The following is a 22073-nucleotide window of genomic DNA, read 5'->3' on the forward strand; positions in this document are numbered from 1 at the left end:
TGCATGGCTACGTTGCTTTCTCAGCCGCATTTGACCGTTGAGAGGTGCACGACACTCAATCCTGCTACTCTTATTCCCCTTCCCGACGATGGCGAGTTCCATGATTGTGTCGATGCTGCTCAACAAGTTGCGAAGGCTCGACCCGATCTGGAAGATACACCTTTACCTGACAGTCGTGGTTTTCGTTGATGGGTCGTCAAAGAAAAGTGAACTGGGCGTGACCCTCTCTGGGTATGCCATTGTTTCTGCTACTGAGGTTTTACAAGCTGTCAAACTGCCATCCCATATGTCGGCACAGGCCGCTGAACTCATTGCTCTCACTGAGGCTTGCAAAATGTTTGCTAACGAATCTGTCACTATTTGGACTGATAGCCAGTATGCTTTTGCTACGGTGCACGTTTTTGCTCAACAATGGAGCAACCGTGGTATGATAACTTCTACGGGCAAGCCCGTCACCCATTCTACGTTGCTGCCTCAACTTTTGGACGCTGTCCAATTGCCCGCTAGGGTGGCTGTCTGCAAATGTGCTGCTCACTCTGCCAGGACTGATCCTGTTTCACTTGGTAATGCTTTTGCTGATAAGTCTGCCAAGGCTGCCGCAGAGGGCCTGCTCCATGTCCTCTCGTCTTCCACTGATTATGGTTCGATGTCACACGTCTCTTCTGACGTGCTGCTTGACATGCAGGCTCAGAGCCCCTCTAAGGAACGGCTCTCTTGGGAGAGGCGAGGGGCACTAAAGAACAACGATGGCCTTTTTGTGTGACCTCTGGGCAAGCCAGTTTTGCCTCGGAACTTGTTTAAGTGGGCTGCTATTTCGAGTCATGGGGTCACCCATGTCTCGACGGGGGGTATGGTAAAACAAGTTGAAGCTATTTATACAGCATACGGATTTGCGGGTTTTTCACAGCAATTTTGTAGGGCATGTTTGATCTGTGCTAAACATAATCCACAAGGTAACTTAAGACCTCGGAGAGGGAAGTTCCCGACTCCAATATATCCGTTTCAGACAATACATATGGATTATATCCAATTAAATAAAAGCGAAGGAAAAGAATATTGTTTGGTCATAATAGATGCGTTTTCTAAATGGGTAGAAATTTTTCCTACCAAACATGCTGATGCACTCACAGTGGCAAAAGCCTTATGCAAAGATATCATTCCAAGATATGGTATTCCAGAAACAATTTATAGTGACAATGGTCAACATTTTGTTAATCAGGTAGTACAGAACATTGGGAGAATGTTCCACATAAATATAAAAAATCATTGCTCATATCATCCGCAGTCTGCAGGTCTGGTTGAGAGATTTAACGGAACTATAAAAAACAGGCTAAAGAAATGTATGGAAGAAACCAAACGGCCATGGACTCAGTGTTTAGACTTGGTCAAAATGTACATTAATATAACAAGTACAACAGGGCTAACTCCCTACGAAATCGTTTTTGGAAGACCTTATAGGCTTCCTCAGTTTAAAAATATATGGGACATTCCTGAAGAAGCCACATTGGCTGATTACATGAGGAAAATGCTAGAACGTCAAAAGAACCAGACCAGTAACACTGATGATAAACCCATCTCTCCGCAGGAAGACCCCAAAGTGGTACCGGGAGACTGGGTTTTGATCAAGAGCATCAAGAAGAAGAATTGGCATTCACCCAAGTGGGAAGGTCCCTTTTTGGTATTGCTCACAACGCCTAATGCTTTGAAAATAGCTGAACGCAACACGTGGATTCATTTATCTCATTGTAAAAAGGTAATCTCCACAGACCCAACCTAAGTACGGAAGGTGAGCAAAGTCTGGTAATAGTGCCTGATCCTGGTGTCAAGATCCAGGGTTGACACGAAAGCTAGCAGAAGACTTCCAAGCCACCGACCTGAAGCTCAGGGCGTTGACTCTGGGGAGATCTAAAAATAAAGGTTAAGATTAAAAGTGAGAATTAGGATGTTACTGTATAAATGCTTTGAGAAGGTGCGGGCCTGCGCCTTCTGGATGACTGTTCTCACGTGTGTTGCTATAGTAGCATGGGTTGTGTGCTATGAGCCTCTAGCCTCTTTTCATCAGAAACACAATAACCTGGCTGGCACTCATACTAACCAATATAGTTCATGGGATGAGACTGCTAGACGTAAGCGTGACACCCAATCCCCTTTTGATCATGTTGTCTGCACACCGAACATTATCCACACTTCGACTTGCGTACCGTGGCTTTTGTCTTGGACTTACAATAACTCATTAATGTTCACTGTGGCTCCTAACACATCTTCCACTATTACCTTACCTATGAAGAGTTTAAAGGGTTTTCAAAATGGCCACCCCATTACTGGGGACAAATGGCTCGGATATTGGTGGTATTTAACTGGTCATCCAGTTAGCACTGACTGGAGCACCCTTGTCACCACACAAGTGCTAGAATATTGGCCCTCTGGTTCCAGTGAAGAGGCTGTGTTTTTTGCTAAGCGAGTGACTTTGAAAAACCAAGGCACGAGCCTCCTTTTGACCTTTGCACTTCCTGATGGCCAAATTCGGCCTCCAAATGCCACTTTGTTTAACACTTCCTGTTGGGGGTTTCAGTTGTGGGCTTGGTCCTCCGGTGTTGATCCTCATTTCCCTGTCGTAATCTGCATTAACAAAACTATGTCAGTGGCCGACCGTCCCGGTATGAATAATTATACTAAAACAGCTGGAGTGAGGATCACGAGTGTGCTCCTCACTGATATAGATAGCTATTTCATGGCCTCCACAGGAATAAGTGGTCAGACGAACAACTGGCTTCTTATGACTGAACAAGCCGCAAAGATGGCTAACACCAGTTGCGTCGTGTGTATGGGACCAAGACCCCTTTTAAAAATTATACCTGCAAACGTTGTTCCAAAGTGTGCTGTTGTTTTAATGTTGAACTCATCCATACCACCTACTCATGATTGTTTTATATGGGATAGGATTTATCCAGTTTCTCCCATGACGAAAAATAAACCCCTTTTTTCTTCCACTGTAGCTAAGGGTACTTACACGTGCATCAAGCTGCCTGGTACCGGTGTGAAGCTGGGTGCTCTAGCTGCACCAATGTGTGCTTCCTTGATAGATGTTACCGCCCCTTTTTTGCCCATTGCTCGTAGTGATATTTGGTTTTGGTGTAATAGTAACAAACTTTATGATGGGTTGCCTTTGAATAGCTCTGGAGTTTGCGCTTTGGTGACCCTTTTGCTTCCTGTTCAATTGATACCCATGACTCCTTATGATCTGGGATCTTTTGTTAAGTCTATGGTACCCAAATTCTGGTTAAGAACGAAGCGAATCGCTGAATGGCAGGGCGCGACAGATCCAACGTACATAGATGCCATTGGTGTTCCTAGAGGAGTACCGGATGAGTATAAGCTGGTGAATCAGATAGCAGCTGGTTTTGAATCCGCCCTGTGTTGGTGGTGCACTCTTAACAAAAATGTCGACAGGATCAATTACATCCATTACAACGTGCAGAGGCTTGGAAATTGGACCGAGGCGGGTTTTAAGGCGGTCCACTCCCAACTGGCCGCTACTTCCCTCATGGCTTTCCAAAACCGAATGGCCCTTGACATGCTACTCTCAAAAGAGGGCGGCGTCTGCGCCATGTTTGGGGAGCAATGCTGCACGTTTATTCCAAATAATACTGCCGCTGATGGAAGCCTGTCCCAGGCTCTTGAGGGCCTGAGGACCTTGAATGGGAAAATGAAGGAACACAGTGGAGTGAACACGGAGGTTTGGAACAACTGGCTAAATGTGTTCGGAAAATACCGTACCCTGGTTTCCTCGATCCTAGTCTCCCTTGCCGTTTTTTCTGCTGTTTTGACCTTGTGTGGATGTTGTTGTATTCCGTGTCTCCGGTCTCTAATTAACAGATTAATTACAACTGCTATCTCTCCAGCAGCTGAGACTTTTCCGTTGCTCCAAGGGGACGACTTTGTGACTGACGAGGGTTGTCTCTCTAGCAATGGCTCCATCTTTGAAGCTTCTGTGGTAAACCTGTCCAAATTGTTTCCCGACTCTGACATTGAATATTAAGGCTCAATCTCCTCCCGAGTGTAAATTTGTTCTTATGAATTGTGATCCTACGGCCGAAAATCTTTTTGAAGTGGCCGCTTTTAGGTGATAAGATGGTCTCTGAGAACTTATGATAAACAGGAGGGAATTGTTGGAAAAATGTATATATATGTAATCATGCGTTCTCTAATCGATGCTTTACCGCAATATTACTGCAATATATGCTTGCTGTTTGGCCTTGCTGTTTTTATGATGTACCACAGAAGAGAGAGGTTACAGCTGGGTCCGACAGGTCGCAGCGGACAACTCAGCAAAATGAAGACATCTACCAAGACAGTTCCTTTTTAACAAAGACCCTTTTGATCTGATCAACAACATGCCTCATCGCTATCTCGCACCCCCCAATGAACCTGCAAGTGATCACTCATGTTTCCTGATTTCATCACAGACACAAAGAATGGTTGCTGATCACTCATACTCCTCATCACACTGTTCCTTTTTTAATATGTAACACCTTGTGATTTTTCTGCTTACGAGACAAAGCCCACGTGCTTTTCCCCTCCCCTTTAGGGGCTTTGTCTCATTTTGTGGGTAGGGCCAATCCAAATAAAAAGCGCAGGAGTGCATACAGATATTTAGTGTAGTGAGATTGTTGTAAGCGATCTGTACTGCACTCCTCGCGAGAAAAGAACTAATATTCCGTCTCACTTGTGGTTTGTTTGCTGATGCTCTCCTCTTAATAGTTATTCAGTCAGCGAATTAAACCTGACACTAAGAGCCACATTTTTTACTGTGTCATCGCAAAGAGCCACATCATACACATGAGCACACATGAACATCCCCCCCCCCCCACACACACACTCACGCACACACTCACACGCACAAACGCGCGCGCGCGCACACACACACACCTCTGCTCAGCCAAATTTATTGTGTGACATTATCATGTCACGCACCAACATGATAATGACAAATTGACTCCTACAGTACTAAAACCACAGACCAAAGACCACATTTTCAACAATGAACATTGTGTGCATTGTCTCACACAGACAAACTCTGTTCAACAAATTCCACAAACAAAAACATAATAAGTTTTTTCACTTGTGTGGCGGACCATTCGTTTTAGTTTGTCGTTTTCAGGAGACAAGATTTCAATAACGTCACTGAGGCATTTTTTAACAAACTCCACTTCATTGTATGGCTTTTTAGCCCGTGCAATGTTCCAAGCCAGTTGAAACAATGCAAGCGTGACAGTCTCCGAGTGCTTCGTAATATTTTTGAAAAACTGTACCTATTTTTCTGCCTGACTTTTCAAAGTGTCCAAACTTGTGCTTGCGAAATTCAGTCCCTTTTGGAAAGTCCTTATCGATATTGGCATGAAGTGAGCTGAAGTGGCGCTGAACATTTGAAGCTTTTAAATGCGCTAATGACGTCCGACATATCAGGCAGAATGGCTTGCCATTGCGTTCAACAAAAAACAACTTTAACTCTGTTAAAAACGTCCTGTGTTCATCCTCATATATTCGTTTAACTGTGCATTTTTTCCTTGCCATTTTTAGAGCGAAATTGACACTCCTCAAATGGGTTTGTCCCTCCTCCTTTGCGAGATTTCACCTCACGCGCATGCGCGTTTGACCAAAATACCATATTGAACTCAAGCGAAGCAAATGCGCACAAAAAATAAACACAAATGTTGATATGAACGTAAAAGAGCCGCATGGAACCAGCCAAAGAGCCGCATGCGGCTCGCGAGCCGCGGGTTGGCCACCCCTGCTCTAAATCTTCTTAAAGGACATGTGCCCCTAAAATCAAAACTCTACAAGAAACTTAAAAAGCAAAAGAAAAATATCCGCTTTTTGGCTGATAAGAAAAATACTCTGAAGAAGAAAAGAGCTGTGTTAGTTCAGAAAGGTGGTTTTATATTGCCTTTACTAGCCGCATTCGCACCTGTTCTGGGAAGCGTCGTGAGTGGTTTTATGAACAAAAAATAAAATGAGTTTGAAAACGGCGCAGAAAATGTACCTGGTCTCCCCTTATCAGCTCGAGAGGCTAAACCGGCCAGCCCCGACCATTCGTGATACAGCCGAGTATTCTTTGGATGAAGAGATGAAACAGGTTTTGGATAATAAACATTTAAATCAATATGAAAATATCAAAATTTATCAAACCCTGATGCAGCGTTACATAGGGTTGGTCAAACAAAAAGACTCCGAGCAAATTCCTATTACGATTCGCAATGAAGGGAACGAGGCGGGTGGAAGAAAGACGACAGAAAAGGCGACAGATGAAGATTGGGGGGATATTTTGGACGCCATTGGTCCACCTTACCGCCGCAACGCCACCTTTGTGTTGAAAAGATTATCGGCAGAAGATGTAAGCTGGACGCCGCTAAGTGAATTTATTTTTAGAGGAAAAACTGTCAAAGGCTCACATATGAGCGATTTGGTGAAACATTTAATCGTGAGTGGGAAAAAACTAACCGGCCAACCGATAGGGTGGACCGAATTTCTGCGTACATTAGCACAGCTAAATCTACCTGAATCAAGCGTCTCCAATCCCTTGGCTCGTGCTGATTTCAAACTTCTGAAATACGCTAGGGATGAAGATGAGAATGTTTCTCACGCAAAAGATGTAAGCGTGATAAATAAAAGAAAAAGAAAGAAGACATCGCCGGTAGTAAAATGGGTTAGTTATTAAACGTTAGATACACTAATGGTGTTACTGAAAAAAAACCGCATGACTCTGTAACTCTCTTTAACAATGTTTATTGAATAAAATAGATTTTTATAAAACATTAACACGGTTTCAGACAATGACATTCTTTAAATTTATGCGATGAACACGATGTTTGTCCGCCGCACATCCGATCTGGCCTTCGACATTTTTTGACAAACTCGCTAACCATTGCGTCGTTATTCAGAGGATCAAGACTGTAATGCGTCATCACTTCATGGTAGCCTCGTTGGGCTAGATAATACACACAATGCTGACCACAGGTGTCTGTCAACTCGTGTTGCAGTTGGCCGTTCTGGTATTCCACCCGATTAGAATACCTCTTCAGAAATCTGTATATACTTGACGGGTAATACGGATTGTCCGGTGGCAGACCAAAAGGATCAAAGAATGTGGCCGAACCATCCGGTTCTAAAGTTAAAGCAAGCCAATGCTCGCCGGGGAGGTGCCTCGGATGCGTGTTTACAATATAGTGTCTAGGGGGTGTGTCTTTGACGTCAGCTAACTCGTCTGATGCGAAAACACTTCCAAACAATGCTCTTTGCATCCGAGTCATAATCAAGTCCAATTCACGACCGTTCATAGCGTTAATAATAGTCCATCAATACTTCCCTCTTGGCATTAATCTCAATAAGGGAATCATAAGCCGCGTATACAATAAGCGTGGCTGTGTGGGGTAGGGGCGTACGGAAGCGTAGGTCTAATCTTAAAACGCCTTTATTTACGGGTGACAAAGCTCCTGAGTCATCCGCCTGACTTAAATTGAAGACAAAAAGTGAGTAGCCTTGATTAAATCCTGTTTATCGATACAAAGAGGTAAATCTTTCAAAAAATGACCTTCATGGCTAAGAGCCAAGTACTCTATGTTATGATGCAAAAAATTAAACGGGTTTAAATCTCTCCGTCCCATGAAGCTGTTATGATTCACCATAGCTAATACAATTTGTTTAGGGATATGTCCGAGGAAGAGGTTGTCTTGGTGACAAATCCGCGAGTTTTGAGGTATGGAGAATGTCTTCATATTGACTCTGATTAATGGATACAATGCGTTACCTTTCTGTAAAGCTGCGGCATGGCCTATTGCTACGGCTGGTGAGACTGTTACTTTTTTCACAAACAGTGATGCTCCTAGTATCCTGAGACATGAATCGCTGTCTGGAGCGCTCATGAGACAAAAATCATCAGGAGCTCTAGTTAACTTCAGGCGCAGATCCACATTATTCAATAGATGGCGTTCAGAAAAGAAAATATCTCCATGAAGCGGACCCGTTAGGTGGAATTCACGTGACCCTGCTATCAGCTGCGCGCGTCTAACTAAACCCTCATTGGCCCCCGCCCCTTCGAATGCGATAGAATCCATACGGCCTCTTGTATCCTTAGCGAACATTCCTGCTGTGAATTGTGACTCCAAAGAATCGTTTGAAAAGTTTGACAATAACTCAATGATGGACCGATAGGAGTGTGTGGCGCTAGATTGTGAGATTAGCCGCCCGCCCAGCGAAACATCTAATTGACTAAAAATTGTGTTTATCGGGAAATTCACAATGCCGACTTGCTCTTGCGGCGGTAAATTAGTTCCATCTCTACGTGTTACTTTTAAACGCAGGTGTAGTAATGTGTCGGATAAATCTAAATATTTTGAGCCGTCCCCGGGTATAAAAAATTCGATTGGACCCTGATCCACAATGGCAGATAAAGGGAGAAATTCCACATAAGAACTGTCTTCGATGGAGAGTTGCGTCATGGGGGGGGCAAAACAGATCAAGACTTGATAGCGTGCCCTCTTGCGATTTAAAATGTAGAAGGGCCATTTTAAGAGAAAATATCTGTCCTCCGTCTCCTCCGCCTTTTCTTGACAACTGATCTGAGATCGGCTGAGCGCCTTTTTCTTTTAACACTCCTTTTTCTCCGCCCACCAGGGTGCAGCCCCCTGCGTGATAAAGCTGCAAGTCCGGAACCTTCTTGAGTGGTTTCTGGTTTCCGGTGAATCCTCTCTATGACCCGCCCTGCTACATCCGTTGCTATGTTTTTAGCAGCGGCTTGAAGGTGTGGCTTCGCCAAGTTAAAGCCGTTTTTGAACATCGGTACCACGAAGCGGAAAGGTTTTGCAAAAATAGAGCCCAGACCGCGCCCATATTGAACGGGGCTTCCTTGGAACCCCGTAAATGACCCCCCTACCCGTGTTTCATAATAATCGACAAAACGATACAGGTCGGGATGCGTGGTTGACGTCACCATTATTTTTATTATTTCGATCTAAAATGCAGAATGAGAATAACTTTCCCGTATTCAAATCCCACAGGGGTGTTCTGGTCTGTTCGTAGACTAATTGTAATGGTCTTGATATGGCTTCTGCACACGGTTAAATAGTAAACAGGGTTAAAAGTCTTATTTATAACATCACCGTATTCCCCTTCAATAGGGAGAGTTCGAAGCATCGGCGCGTAGGCGTCACCTACTGTCTGATGCTGTACTACGTCAGCATAAACAAATAGGAAATATGAGCCGGCTCGTCTGTCTGCCGGATGTTGTGCGTTCACGCCTTCCGGTCTGAGCGAGAGCCAATGTTCAGGGTTCATTCCAACAATGTACGCTAGAGGGCTCTTGAACATAATTCTCAAACCTTCTTCACCCGAAAACAGGAACCTGCGCTTATGTTGATCAAATTGTACATCAATCTTTTTCTTACTCGCTTTAGTTAATAGAGTTTGAATTTACGAAGCCAATGACTCATGATCGTTGTAAACGCCTCCTCGAACTTTCAGCATATGTCGAATTTCCAAATCATCTTGGAATACGTCGCCTCTGTGAGCAGAAAGCTTCGGCTGTTTGAGATAGAAATTCCGTTTTTTCTCAGGAACGTCAGAAATTGTGTTGATGTATGAAATTTCGCATAATCCGACTTCCCATGAACCTTTTAAATCGATATGTTGCGCTAATTCCACCTTCAATTCTGAAAGGGTATTTTCACTGAAAATGTGCATACTAGCATTTGACGCTAATGTTACGTAGATTTCTCTCTGGACTTCACCCATCTTGTAATTTTCACAGAATGACCGTTCTATCGAGCTTCAAATGTCTTTAACGCTCTTTGCGGATACCCAACTGTCGAATTTGGCCGCCCAGCCAACCCAGTGGACGAGGAACTCGCGTCTGCCTGACACGGTGCGTGATTTAAGAATTTTCTGTATGCGGAAAATTTTAGTTTTTTAAATTTTTATTTTTTGTAATTCCGCTTCGTAAAAGCTGCCTTCTATAGGCATACCGTCCAAGTCCGATATTTTGTAGACGGGTGGAACGCGATGGAGACGTTGTGTTATTCTGAATACTTCGTCCGTGTAACTTTGTAAATAACCCTTCTCAAAAACGCCTCTTAGTTTGGAAAGCCGCACAGTTTCACCTGGAGCAAAGCGGAACTTGTTTCCCCGGTGGAAAGGATTGTTTGCATACAGGTTGGTGAAAACAATATCTTTATTATCCTCGTTTACGGCATTTGGTGTCATTTTTATACTAGTATGAAAACTGTCATTATAGCTGACAATAAAATCCTGAATTACGTCGACGTATCGTTGTGTGTTCTTAGCTGTAGAATACCTCCACATGCGTGACTTCAATGTTTTGTTGAATCGTTCAACAGTCTGCGCTTTTGTATTGGAAGACGTTGCAAAATGTATAATATTATGCTGTCTCATTAATTTCTGGAAATGTTTTGTTAAAAAATTCTTTCCCCTTATCTGTCTGGAGTCGTAATGGTGTGCCGCTAACTGATAAGACATCTTCAAATGCTTTGGTGACCTGCGTACCTGTTTTAGCTTTCAAAATTCGTACATATGCACGTTTCGAGAAAATATCGATCACGTTCAGTAAATATTTATATCCATCATTGTAGCGTGCTAATGATTGCATATCACATAAATCTGCTTGAAATTGTCTCATAGGACCTCGAACAAAAACTTTATTTCTAGGAAACGTTATTCTGGCTGGTTTGTGTAAAGTATAAGCATCTTGATCTGACAGAAACTCCTTCACTTTTTTAATATTAGTGTTTTTACAGCTAACAGTCGCTGCTTTGTGTAAGCGTGCCTCTCCCCCAAAACTAGCTGGATTTTTAGCATTATAATAGAGCTTTTCAAGACATCTCTCCCCACCCATTGTTAGATGTGGTCTGGCGCATATCAAAGTGTGGCACGGTTAATGAAGCATACAGGTATGAGATTTTGTGATTTTTAATTGAATAAACACAGAAAAACAATCACTTTGTTGGTCACAATAGTTTATTACAAAAAATTCAGCTAGTTCTTAAAAACATTTACTAATGAGTAGAAAAAAAGTATAAAACACAACAGTAAAAATAAAAAACATGGTAAAAAAAAAAAGTTTTTCTACAGCTCCTAAGATTTAACATAACGCATGAATGAAAATAACATAGGCGGTGGTACTTTGGACTCAATTAGGGTTTTAAATCTCTTTAGCTCCCCAGTTATATCATTTGGCAAATGGTATTTAATATAGTCTATAATCAATGTTAGAACAGTTGCCAATTGGGTCCACATTTTTCTCACAATATTTCCCATTGTGTCTTTCCAAAGGTTCTAAATAATAGTTCGACTTCACTATTACTCAACACCACAATGTCACTAAATTCTTGTTTTATACAACGGAGACGAGCAAAGACCTTGCATTCATGGGTGAGGTCGTGCAAAATGGCAGCAGCCGTGTTGCGGATGTTTTTAAGAGAGGCAGATGTCCTAAAATAGAAAAGCATGATAAAGTGTGGAGGAAGTTAGCATTGCATAACTCAGCCATCACCGTTTCATAATTTGCATAGAAATAAAAGCAGCGATCCTCAATAAACAAGCATGTGTGATGCAATTGGCTGAGGCCGTCAAGGGTACACCCGTCACACATCATTTTTGCATGTTTAATTAATGCATCGTACAAAAGATGAGCTACCATTAGTTTCACATGTATGTAATCTTCCACCACCAGCCACGAAAGGGACTCTACCTTCATAGCTACCTTGCAGGTGTTGATGTCAGCGCCGGTATTATTTCAAAGTCCTGCGTCGGAATGTTGCCCCCAGCGGTGGGCGAGGGGTAGTCTTCTACAATTGTGTCATCCGCCACCGCGGTCAGATCCATGTAGCCCGCAAAATCACCGGGCACCATGACCTCTGGCTCCGGATTGAGCATGTGAGCAATGTCAGTGGCAGATAAGCGTGGCAAGTCCATACCGTTTTCAGGGTAACGCGCGCATGCGTCGTCAAACAGGTCGATGGCAGGAGACGAGGACCAGTGATCACGCTGCTCCGTTTGCTAAGCGGGTTTCGCCCACCTCCGGGGTCGCAGGTAGGGTTGCCGGACTCTCAAACACCTCGAAGGTTGATGACGAAGCTCCAAAGAGACGATCGAACCGCTGATTGTCGTAGCAGAGCGGCGAAAAGAGGTCGTTCACCCTCTCAGCTGTCTGTGACATCGTGACGTTTGGTTCGGTTGTAGGCAACGGCAGGATGTCGAACCCCTCTGGTGCTGACCACGCTGCAGGCGGTGATAAGGCGGATCGCGACCCCTCAGCCGGCGCGTTTGGTCGTGGAGATGCGATGAAAGCTGTGTCGGCCTGGTTTGTCTCTGTGCCAGAGTTGTCAGGGCTGGACCAGAGTGTGATCGTACAACGTGGTACGGTTTGCACACCTCTGGAAAGCTTTTCTCCTGGTCCGTTCTCCACAGGTGCAAAACTTGGTAGAAGTCGTCTGGCGGGTCTTTTTTGAGCCATCTTATTATTATTTCTCTGACGTGTAGAGCGGTCTCTCTTGGTGGTAGGTGTGAAGGCTGAGTCAGAAAGCCCGCTCTTATACAGTTTAGATAGGTATGCTAATGACTACAGCCCCACCTTTCTGTGACAGTAGGTAAAAAGAGGGGGGCAAGGAACGTCTGTACTGAAGAGGGGTGAGGAGGGCAAGGGTGGGTGGGGGGCAAGGAACGTCCGTACTGAAGAGGGGTGAGGAGGGCAAGGGTGGGGAGTTTAAAGTTATGTTTTTTAGTAAGGGTTAATCTAAAGCCAATTTACGTTTCACTCCGATGATGTTTGTCCAGACACGGCTAGATAGAAAGAGCCCCGTAATACTGTCACCAAATGCTTGCATCCGTTTATACCATTCTGCTAGTGGCACGTTCACTATTGTTTGAAAAACTCCACATTCGCTATTAAACACTTCTAGCGTCAGATACAGTAGATCGATTAGCTCTCCATCTTCTGTCCCATCAGTAGTTTGAGGAGAAACTTTAAGCTGTAAAAAACATCTCCCGCTCGCTGTAATTCTTGAAACCCATGTTATGTTCAGCTCACCTTGTAATCCGTATTCATCGAGATATTCAGTCAAAACCTTGGGTAGGAGTTGATTTAAAACACCCCAGTCATTTGAGTTCAACGAACCGTATGTGCTGGCTGGCTCACAGTCATTGGATGGTCCAGACCCCCCTTGGTTTCTCATGAAAAAAGATAGCTCACCGATCTCATAAGAAATTTTAAATCCCCACAGTCTCCGCTGTTAGATACCAGTTCTGTTCAGGTTTTTCTGTAGGAGGCTGTTGCATACGCGTGAGATACATATGCTTCTTCCTAGGGGCGTTTAACAAGCCATCAGGGCCTTTACGGCAAAGATGAATACTGACCGGTGTTTCCGCTATCATGATTCAAGCTTCAGGTTTGCAGTTTAACACCAAAGCTTTAGCTTAGCTCTTTTCTGTGAACTCGCCGCTCGATACTCTGCCGTAATATAGCTGCATCAGGTCCAGCCCCTCTCTCAAACCACACCTCTGTGTATCACGTGTTTTTAGTCAGGACATGTTTTTAACTTTCATAAAACTATCTAAACAAATTGTAACATACGAAATATGCTGGAGGCACATCAGATATAATGAAATATAAGGCCTTCAGAGGCCTTCGTCTGTCTCCCTCCAAAATTAAATGCTCTCAACACCTAGTCTCTTTCTTTCAGATAACTCCGTCAGCATATTGACGACGCTTTAATGACTTGACCTCAGCTCAAACTATTGTATGTTAAATTAGGTGTACCAACACCTTGTGTTTCTCCTTCAGATGTCTTTTTCAACAAAGTTACACGCAGACAACTCGGACCCAATAATTGTTGACTCTCCTGACTCTACTCGAGGAGGTTCCACAAGCTATTGTATGTCAAATTAGGTGCAAACACCTTGACTAGCTCCTTCAGATGCCTTTTTTTCAACAAAACTCCCCCCTTGACCCCTAGACGCACTGGTTGATAGCAAATCTAGCTCAGATGTATCACTTCTTTGGTTTGTTTCACAAAAAATGGATGCAAATCTATTTTATCAATGTTTGTTAGAAAATCTGACTCTGCATCCGGCTGATATAATACAGCCCCCATACATGCCCAGACATAACCCCATCCAAAATGGCACCACCAAACCAAAATGGTGACAGCCCCCCCTCTTGCCTGGCGCTATCTTGGCGCCCGCCAGACTGGCGCCTAGCTCATTTGCATCTCCATTTGCATACAATAGACATCAAAGGTTTATACATTGTCTATGGCGCCTCGCTCATTTGCACATACATTTGCATACAATAGACATCAAAGGTGCGCATAGCTCATTTGCATATACATTTGCATACAATAGACATCAAAGGTTTATACATTGTCTATGGCGCCTAGCTCATTTGCATATACATTTGCATACAATAGACAAAGGTTTATACATTGTCTATTTCTATAGACATCATAGGTGCGCCTAGCTCATTTGCATATACATTTGCATACAATAGACATCAAAGGTTTATACATTGTCTATGACGCCTAGCTCATTTGCATATACATTTGCATACAATAGACATCAAAGGTTTATACATTGTCTATTTCTCTCAATACCTATTGTGTTTTCCTTTCTATTCCTCGCACTATATATTTCATTTACTAAATGTAAGAGGGCCATGTAAGTCGAATGTTTTTTCCTGAACCCATACTGGTGTGTATATAAAATATTGTATTTGTTGAGATGTTCAATTAATCTATGGTAAACAAGTTTTTCAAGTATTTTTGATATAGCAGGCAAAACAGAAATAGGTCTATAATGATTGAAAATGGCTGGGTCATCATCTTTATTAATTGGGATAATTTTGGCTATTTTTAGTTCAGAAGGAACTGTTCCTTGGTCTAATGAAAGGTTGAAAATATGAGTTAAAGGCTGTACAATATGTTCCTGGATGGTTTTCAATAATTTACTGTCAATATTGTCACAACCTGGAGAAGAATCTTTCAGACTCTCTAGCCGCTAGAGTCTAGCGTCTTCCGAACCTCATCTTCAGAAACAGGTGAGAAATTCATATGATCTAGGATAGGAGAATTCATGAATTCGAGGGGATTATGGTTACTATGTGGGATCTTGGAGGCCAGAGTAGGACCAACTTCTGAGAAAAAATTATTGAAATTGTTTGCAATTTCCTGAGGGTCAGAAATGAGCCCTCCTTTAGCCTTGAATTCTTTAGATAGTTTCTTGCATTTTTTGTTTTTGTTGAGGATACAGTTAATTGTTTTCCACAACATAGTCATGTCACTTTTATGTTTAGAAAACTCTTCGTTGTAATAATGTTAGCTCCTCTAATAATATGATTTAATTTGTTTCTATAGTTTTTCAATTGAACATGATTAAATGGTGTTGGACTAAGAAGATATTTTTTGTACAATCTATGTTTAGTATTTACAGATTTGATGATGGCTGACGTTATCCATGGTTTGAATGGGTTATGATGAGGTTTGGAAGACACCAATCTAAGGGGAAAACACAGGTCATAAGATTGAGAGATACTTTGTGAAAACAGAGTGTAAGATTCTTGTGGGTCTACAGAATGAAGGATATCGGTCCATGGATGGTTGCTGATCACTGACTTGAATTTAGCTGTGCTTGTTACATTAACTGTTCTCTTATGTTTAGAAGATTTTGATGTTAGCTCAATGTGTTTCTTGGATATTATTAAGAAAATTGGACAGTGATCAGCAACCTCCATGCACAGAACCCCTGACTTACAGTTTACACCCAACTCATTCGTAAAAATATTGTCTATCAGAGTGGCAGACGTCTCTGTCACTCTGGTTGGAACTGATATCATAGGATGAAAATAATATGAATACATTCTATCAATAAATTCCTTAGTTCGATTATTCTTCATGTGGTCTATAATGTTGATATTTAAATCACCCATTAAATAAATTTGTTTCCCTTCTTTAGAAATAGTGTGAAGAACCTTAACCTTAGTCACTATTGAAATCAGACAGGCTAGAGCCAGGTGGTCTGTAGATACATGCAATAATGGACTGGTCAGTTTCAACAGTGTCAAATCCGCACTTATCGACCGTAAGTGACCCGACCCTCCGTTTAAAGGGTTAAACTTCCCTTCGACCCCGCTGCTGTAACGCAGCCCTCATAGGGAGACGAGAGTTTCCAGGTCGGGGCGGGGAAAGATTCGTCTGAGTCTAGCCAATCCCTTTAAAGTCACTCTGAAACCGATGCAGAGTAACCACTTGAGGCCCGGAATCAAGATGACCGCGCTCTTTTTACCAGCGGCTCCTTCCCCATTTTTGATTTGAAGCATTTGTTATCGCTCGGATAAATGTATCTGTCTTTGGTAAGACCGAAGGGATTCGTTGACTTACTAGAGCGCACTCGCCCTAGCTGAGCTCAAGATAACTACTTCGAACCAGATCTGACAATTCCTGATGTTAAGGATTAAAGCTGTCTTCACTTTAAAAAGAATTGAACGGATTTAAAGAATGACTATGATAGGGAAATAAAGAAATTTTAAAGTTCTAATTACTGCATATAAAACCATGCTCAACATAGTTAATACAAAATAATCGATAACCGAATTAAGGATTAAGAAGAAATTTAATGAATAAGCAAGAAAAAGATTTACAAGTCGAAAAAATACAACACTCACCCGTCTCAGAACAAAAGAGGAGACAAAAGGTCTAAAATCCTATTTGGTTGAACAAGTCGAGTGATCGGCTCTCCTTTTTTCCAAAATCCGAATTCTGTTTACAAAAGAGGTAAGGTCTGGCCATGAGGAGCTTAGCCAACGCCGTAACATTGGCGTCTTCCCCTTTCTGCCCGAAGCGGCTGTCGCCTCTGCCTTCCTCGAAGCTTAAAATTTGACAAAGTCCAATTCGAAGCTTAAAATTTGACAAAGTCCAATTCGAAGACTCTGGAAATTCATTTTAGTAGATTTTGGTTCAATCTCAAAAAGAATGAAAAATCCATCTTCGTGTAAATGGCATACTTTACTCCGGGCAGCGTCACGGCAATCGCCCTGACTAAGAAGAACCGCCTCGCTCTGTGTCAGGACATCATATTTATAGGCTTCTGGCATTACCTCATCGGAATATGTAGGTGAAAAGTCAGAATCCCTGCACCAGGTCATAATAATATCTAGGTGAAAGGTCAGAATCCCAGCACCAGGTCATAGGAATATCTAGGTGAAAGGTCAGAATCCCTGCACCAGGTCATAAAAATATCTAGGTGAATATCTGGTCGATTCCAATCGTGTAACAAACAACCTCTTTTGTCTCCCCACAACTTAATACTTTCATGTATCGATGGAACAACAATGTTAAATACAGGTTGGATAAAACTTTGCAACATTAAAATCGTATATCTTGTCTAGTAAAGATCAATCTTCACACAATCATACTGTTAGGGTTTGCAGAATATCTTCATCGTATGATTATGTTGGAATGTAACCTGTAATAATTTACCTAGCTTGTCCTGTCTTACCAAAAGTAGTAGACCAAAGTGCTAAGATATTTTCACCTGATTGACTAGCTGCAGAGGAAGCAATCAAAGTTGCTTTGTTTCCACAAAGTCGTAAAAGGCCCCCTGCTATGCTTTGATCAGCAGGGGAGCGTCTTCACCCCATCCTGGGTTCTCACACCCCCACTTTCAACCCCACTGTGTTTCTTCTCAATAAATATGCACCTGATGAGGCCTGACTTCAGACTTCATTCGACCATCGCTGTAAGCACAGCGACGAGTGAACTCTCCGCCTGCAGGTGTTTGAAACGACTAACTTGTCTCCAGTGTGGTTCTTGCAAAATAAGTTAGAGTGAGCACTACCCTAACATTTTGGTGCCGAAACCCGGGACCCTCATACCCGCCATCTGGCTGACGGAGGACGACGCGCTGTACACCGTTGACGGGCCAGCGTCCATTAGGAGGACCTGGTAAAGAAAGACCTGGGAAGGAAATTCTTCGCTGGGCCAGCGTCTTAGGTCTGCCTTCGTCTGACAGAGGTGGATTGACGGGATCCGGCAGTGCAACGAACCAGGGGACAAGTAAGTCAAAGAAAAAAGCGCTGATACGGCTTTGGTTTGTCCGAGCTATGAGATACGGCTTTGGTTTGTCCGAGCTATGACATACGGCTTTGGTTTGTCCTAGCTATGAGATACGGCTTTGGTTTGTCCGGGCTATGAGATACGGCTTTGGTTTTTCCAAGCTATGAAACAGTCCCAGTGGAAGGAACGGGCTAAGAAAAGACAGAGTCTCTTTTTCCTAATTGAAGAAGGGCGTAGATTCTTTCTTTTTTTTGTCCGTTCTTCCAAGCTGTTTGGGAGGGTTTTACACCCATCCTGGATAGGCCTAAAAATGAAAAGCGCTGGAGTTTGTGTGGTTGAGAGTGCGACTGGTAGGATAAATTGACTGCAAAGAGAATTTGGTGGAAGGTCAATTTAAACCTGCATTGAGGATCCTCAAAGAAAATAAAAAAAATAAATAAAAAACAATTGTATAAACCTAAAATACCAAATTAAGATGGGAAACAAAACCGGTAAATCCCTAGCTCTTGAAGGAGATGAGAAGTACATGGCATGTAAATTTCTTAATTGTATGCAATACATGCCAAAGTGGAAGAAAAAGTATGGAGTAGAAGGGAAGTTGAAAGTTGAAGTGTGGAAGATGGTGGTTGATGTTTTGGAGGAGAGTGTAGATAGAACGACAAAGGGACTGAAAAAGAAAAGAGAGAGAGTTGAATTGTGCTAGAATGTGGTTGAAAGCTTCACAAGAGAAAAGAGAACAAATTCAGGAGACAAAACCTGGAAAGATAAAAAGTGATGAGACCGCCATTCAATTAAGATTTGAAAAAGAATTCTGGGTGCACAGTGGCACCCCATTCGATGATGCGGCTGAGAGTGCTTATCAGCAACGTCTTAAAAACGCGCTCATCACTGTTTCCCCCCCGACTCCGGCAACCGGGTGAGGAAACATTTGGTGGAAGTAGATATTGCAAGTGTGACAACAACTACGCAATGGGCCAAAAGTTCTGATGTATTTCATCTAGGCGATGATGATGATGATGTTGACCTAGATGAAGATACAACAGTCTTCTTTCATGGGTCCCAGCAGGCCAGAGGAAGAGGTAGAGGCCAACAAGGTCGCAGGCCGCAATATAAGTCAAAACCCCCATCAGATTCTGACAACTGTTGGAACTGTGGGAGACGGGGACACTTCGCAAGAGAGTGTCGTCAGGCAAAACGACACCTATCAAAGGGTGGAGGAAGGGGCAGAGGAAAAGCCAAATTGTCAGCGTGACTAGATTCCTCCCCTGTGATCTCTTGTGCTCCTACAGAGGAAGAAATAACAGATGTCCATATGAAAGCAAGACATGTCATTGTCAGATTATTAGAACGTTTTTAGATTGTTAGAGCTCCTGTCCATGCAAGGAGTATGACAATGCTGTTGTATGCCCAATGACAAATGACCAGAGATCAAATTGTGTATGTACACTAAAGTTACAATTTGCAAATCAAGTGGCAGATGAATGCAACTGGCTTCTAGAAGATAAATAAAACTTAGAATGTGCTGTCCTCGTGTGCGTGGGAGGGACCAGCTCATGATCGACCACAGGAAATGGCCAGCCTGTGACGAATCATTGGTGCTGGGATCTACCTTACGCGCGCGAGAGCTGTGCATGTGTGTTAAAATTAAGAAACGACAGAACATGCTTTCAGGAATTGGAAGAATTTAAGACGTTCACATTTAATAGAAATAATTGACTGGTTGTGTTATAGGATTATACAAACTTCTATATGCGAGCTGATTTTGAGAGATTGGGTTCTTCAAATTTAAAAACAAAGAAAAACTTCTGGTTGATTTGCCAGCAGTTTTTTTGCGTGTTGAGTTTTTTTTTGGATTGGTGGATTGTTCTATCAAGAACCTTGAGATGGAAACGGTATGTGAATGTTGTGTGGTGAGCTTGGATGTATTGGGACCGATGTGATAGAAAGTCTCCTTCTTGGAGACTGCGTGTGAGATGCAAATGAGCATTGATGACTGATTGCCTGAATGAAGGGAAAATACAGGTTGAATGGTTGGCGTTGTTGGACACTTCTATCGAAAATTAGTAGAGCGACTTTGAAGAAAGAGTGATTTTGAGTACGTTAAATGCTAAGGAAGAAATAAATATATAAAGGGAACAATCAAAGTGGGTATGCAATTGTGAAATTGCCAAACCAGATCGTTGAAGCAGAGGAGCTTCCATACAACAGGTCGGCGCAGGCTGCTGAGCTAATTGCACTAACAAGAGCTTGTGAATTGGCGGAAGATAAGGAAGTCACTGTATACACAGACAGTCAGTATGCGTTTTCTACTCTGTTCTATTTTGCAAAACAATGGGAGCGCAGGGGGTTGACAACATCAACTGGTAAGCCAGTTACCCATGCCTCCTTGTTGAAAGACTTGTTGCAGGCCATTCATTTACCTGCTAAACTGGCTGTGTGTAAATGTGCTGCTCACACCACAGGCACAGACGAAGCCTCGAATGGAAACAGATTAGCGGACAGAATTGCTAAAGAAGCGGCAGCAGGGAAACATGGCCATGAATTTTTTTTAATAGATTCAGAGGACACGCAACTCATAGATAAGACTATACTGACAGATATGCAGGGCAATGCTCCAATGGTGGAAAAACGAATGTGGACGACAAAAGGAGCAATAGCGGATACAGATAATATCCTCCGCGTCGATGACAAACCTGTTTTGCCTAAGTCACTTTTTAAAGCAGCGGCAATTGCGACGCATGGGCCTTGCCATGTGTCGACAGGGGGGATGAGGTCCATCATACATCAACAATTCACTACCTTTGGTTTGGATGTTTACTTAAAAATTTTTTGTAAAGCATGTCCCGTTTGTGTGAAACATAATCCACGAGGAAACATGAGACCTAAGAGAGGCTCATTTCCAAAACCGTCTTAGCCATTTCAAATCATGCACATGGATTTTATTGAGCTCACACAAAGTGGACCTCACAAATACTGCCTAGTGATGATTGATGCATTTTCCAAATGGGTGGAAATAGTTCCGTCTAAACGTGCGGATGCCTTAACAGTGGCAAAAGCCATTTGCAAAGCCATCATACCGACTCATGGCATCCCCCAAACCATTTACAGTGACAATGGTCCACACTTTGTGAACCAAGTTGTACAGAACATGGCTGTACACCTTGGGGTAACGTTAAAAAAACCACTGCGGCTACCACCCGTCCAGCGCTGGCCTGGTTGAACGAGCAAACTATACCATCAAAAGCAGGTTGAAAAAATGCATGGAAACAACAGGCAGATCTTGGCCGGAGTGCCTGGACTTAGTGAAGCTCTATATGAGAATCACTCCCACTTCAGAAGGGCTAACACCTTTTGAAATCATCCACGGCAGGCCATATAGACTACCTGTGTTCCATGCAGATTTACAAAAGGCAGATGAAGAACAGTCTTTGGCAGACTACATGATTAGAACGCTCAGACTGACAGAGGTGTCAAATGCAAATTTACTGCCGCCTGATCTTTCATCCTCACAGGTCGACAACAGCGTCAAGCCAGGAGACTGGGTCTACATCAAAGTCATCAAAAGAAAGAGCTGGGCCAGCCCACGGTGGGAGGGACCATTCCAAGTCCTGCTGACTACCCCCACCGCAGTAAAGATCGCTGAACGGCCCAGCTGGATTCACCTCAGCCACTGCAAGTTGCAGAGAGTGCTGGACCCCTAATTCGGAGTGGGGGGAAGTCTGACTTCAAAGGAGTCCTATCGTTTAGGGTGGGACGTCTCAATGTTGGTGAAGAAAACAACGATCCCCACTCCGCTAGGCGAGGGGATGTCCCGGTGTCTCTGCCATCCTAGTAGCAACGGGGCTCCATATGCCAGATGGATCCTCTGCTGCGTTGTGGTTGGAGCGTGCTATGGTCTATGGACTCAACTGAACAGACCAAGTGACAATGTTGACCGTGGAAAACGATGGTCACACG

At 43.1% G+C, this 22073-nt stretch overlaps 1 protein-coding gene across 1 annotated transcript; it reads left to right on the forward strand.

Moving 5' to 3' along the window:
- Positions 1 to 2103: 2103 nt before the first annotated feature.
- On the forward strand, positions 2104 to 4177 carry LOC119139696 (syncytin-A-like). Its single transcript, XM_037280636.1, has 2 exons — positions 2104 to 2317; positions 2419 to 4177. The coding sequence occupies exons 1-2, from the start codon at positions 2307 to 2309 to the stop codon at positions 4037 to 4039; spliced, it is 1632 nt and encodes a 543-aa protein (XP_037136531.1). The 5' UTR covers positions 2104 to 2306; the 3' UTR covers positions 4040 to 4177.
- The last annotated feature ends 17896 nt before the right edge of the window (positions 4178 to 22073 follow it).

This window comes from Syngnathus acus, chromosome 21 (genome assembly GCF_901709675.1).
Source record: "Syngnathus acus chromosome 21, fSynAcu1.2, whole genome shotgun sequence".
NCBI classification, from domain to species: domain Eukaryota; kingdom Metazoa; phylum Chordata; class Actinopteri; order Syngnathiformes; family Syngnathidae; genus Syngnathus; species Syngnathus acus.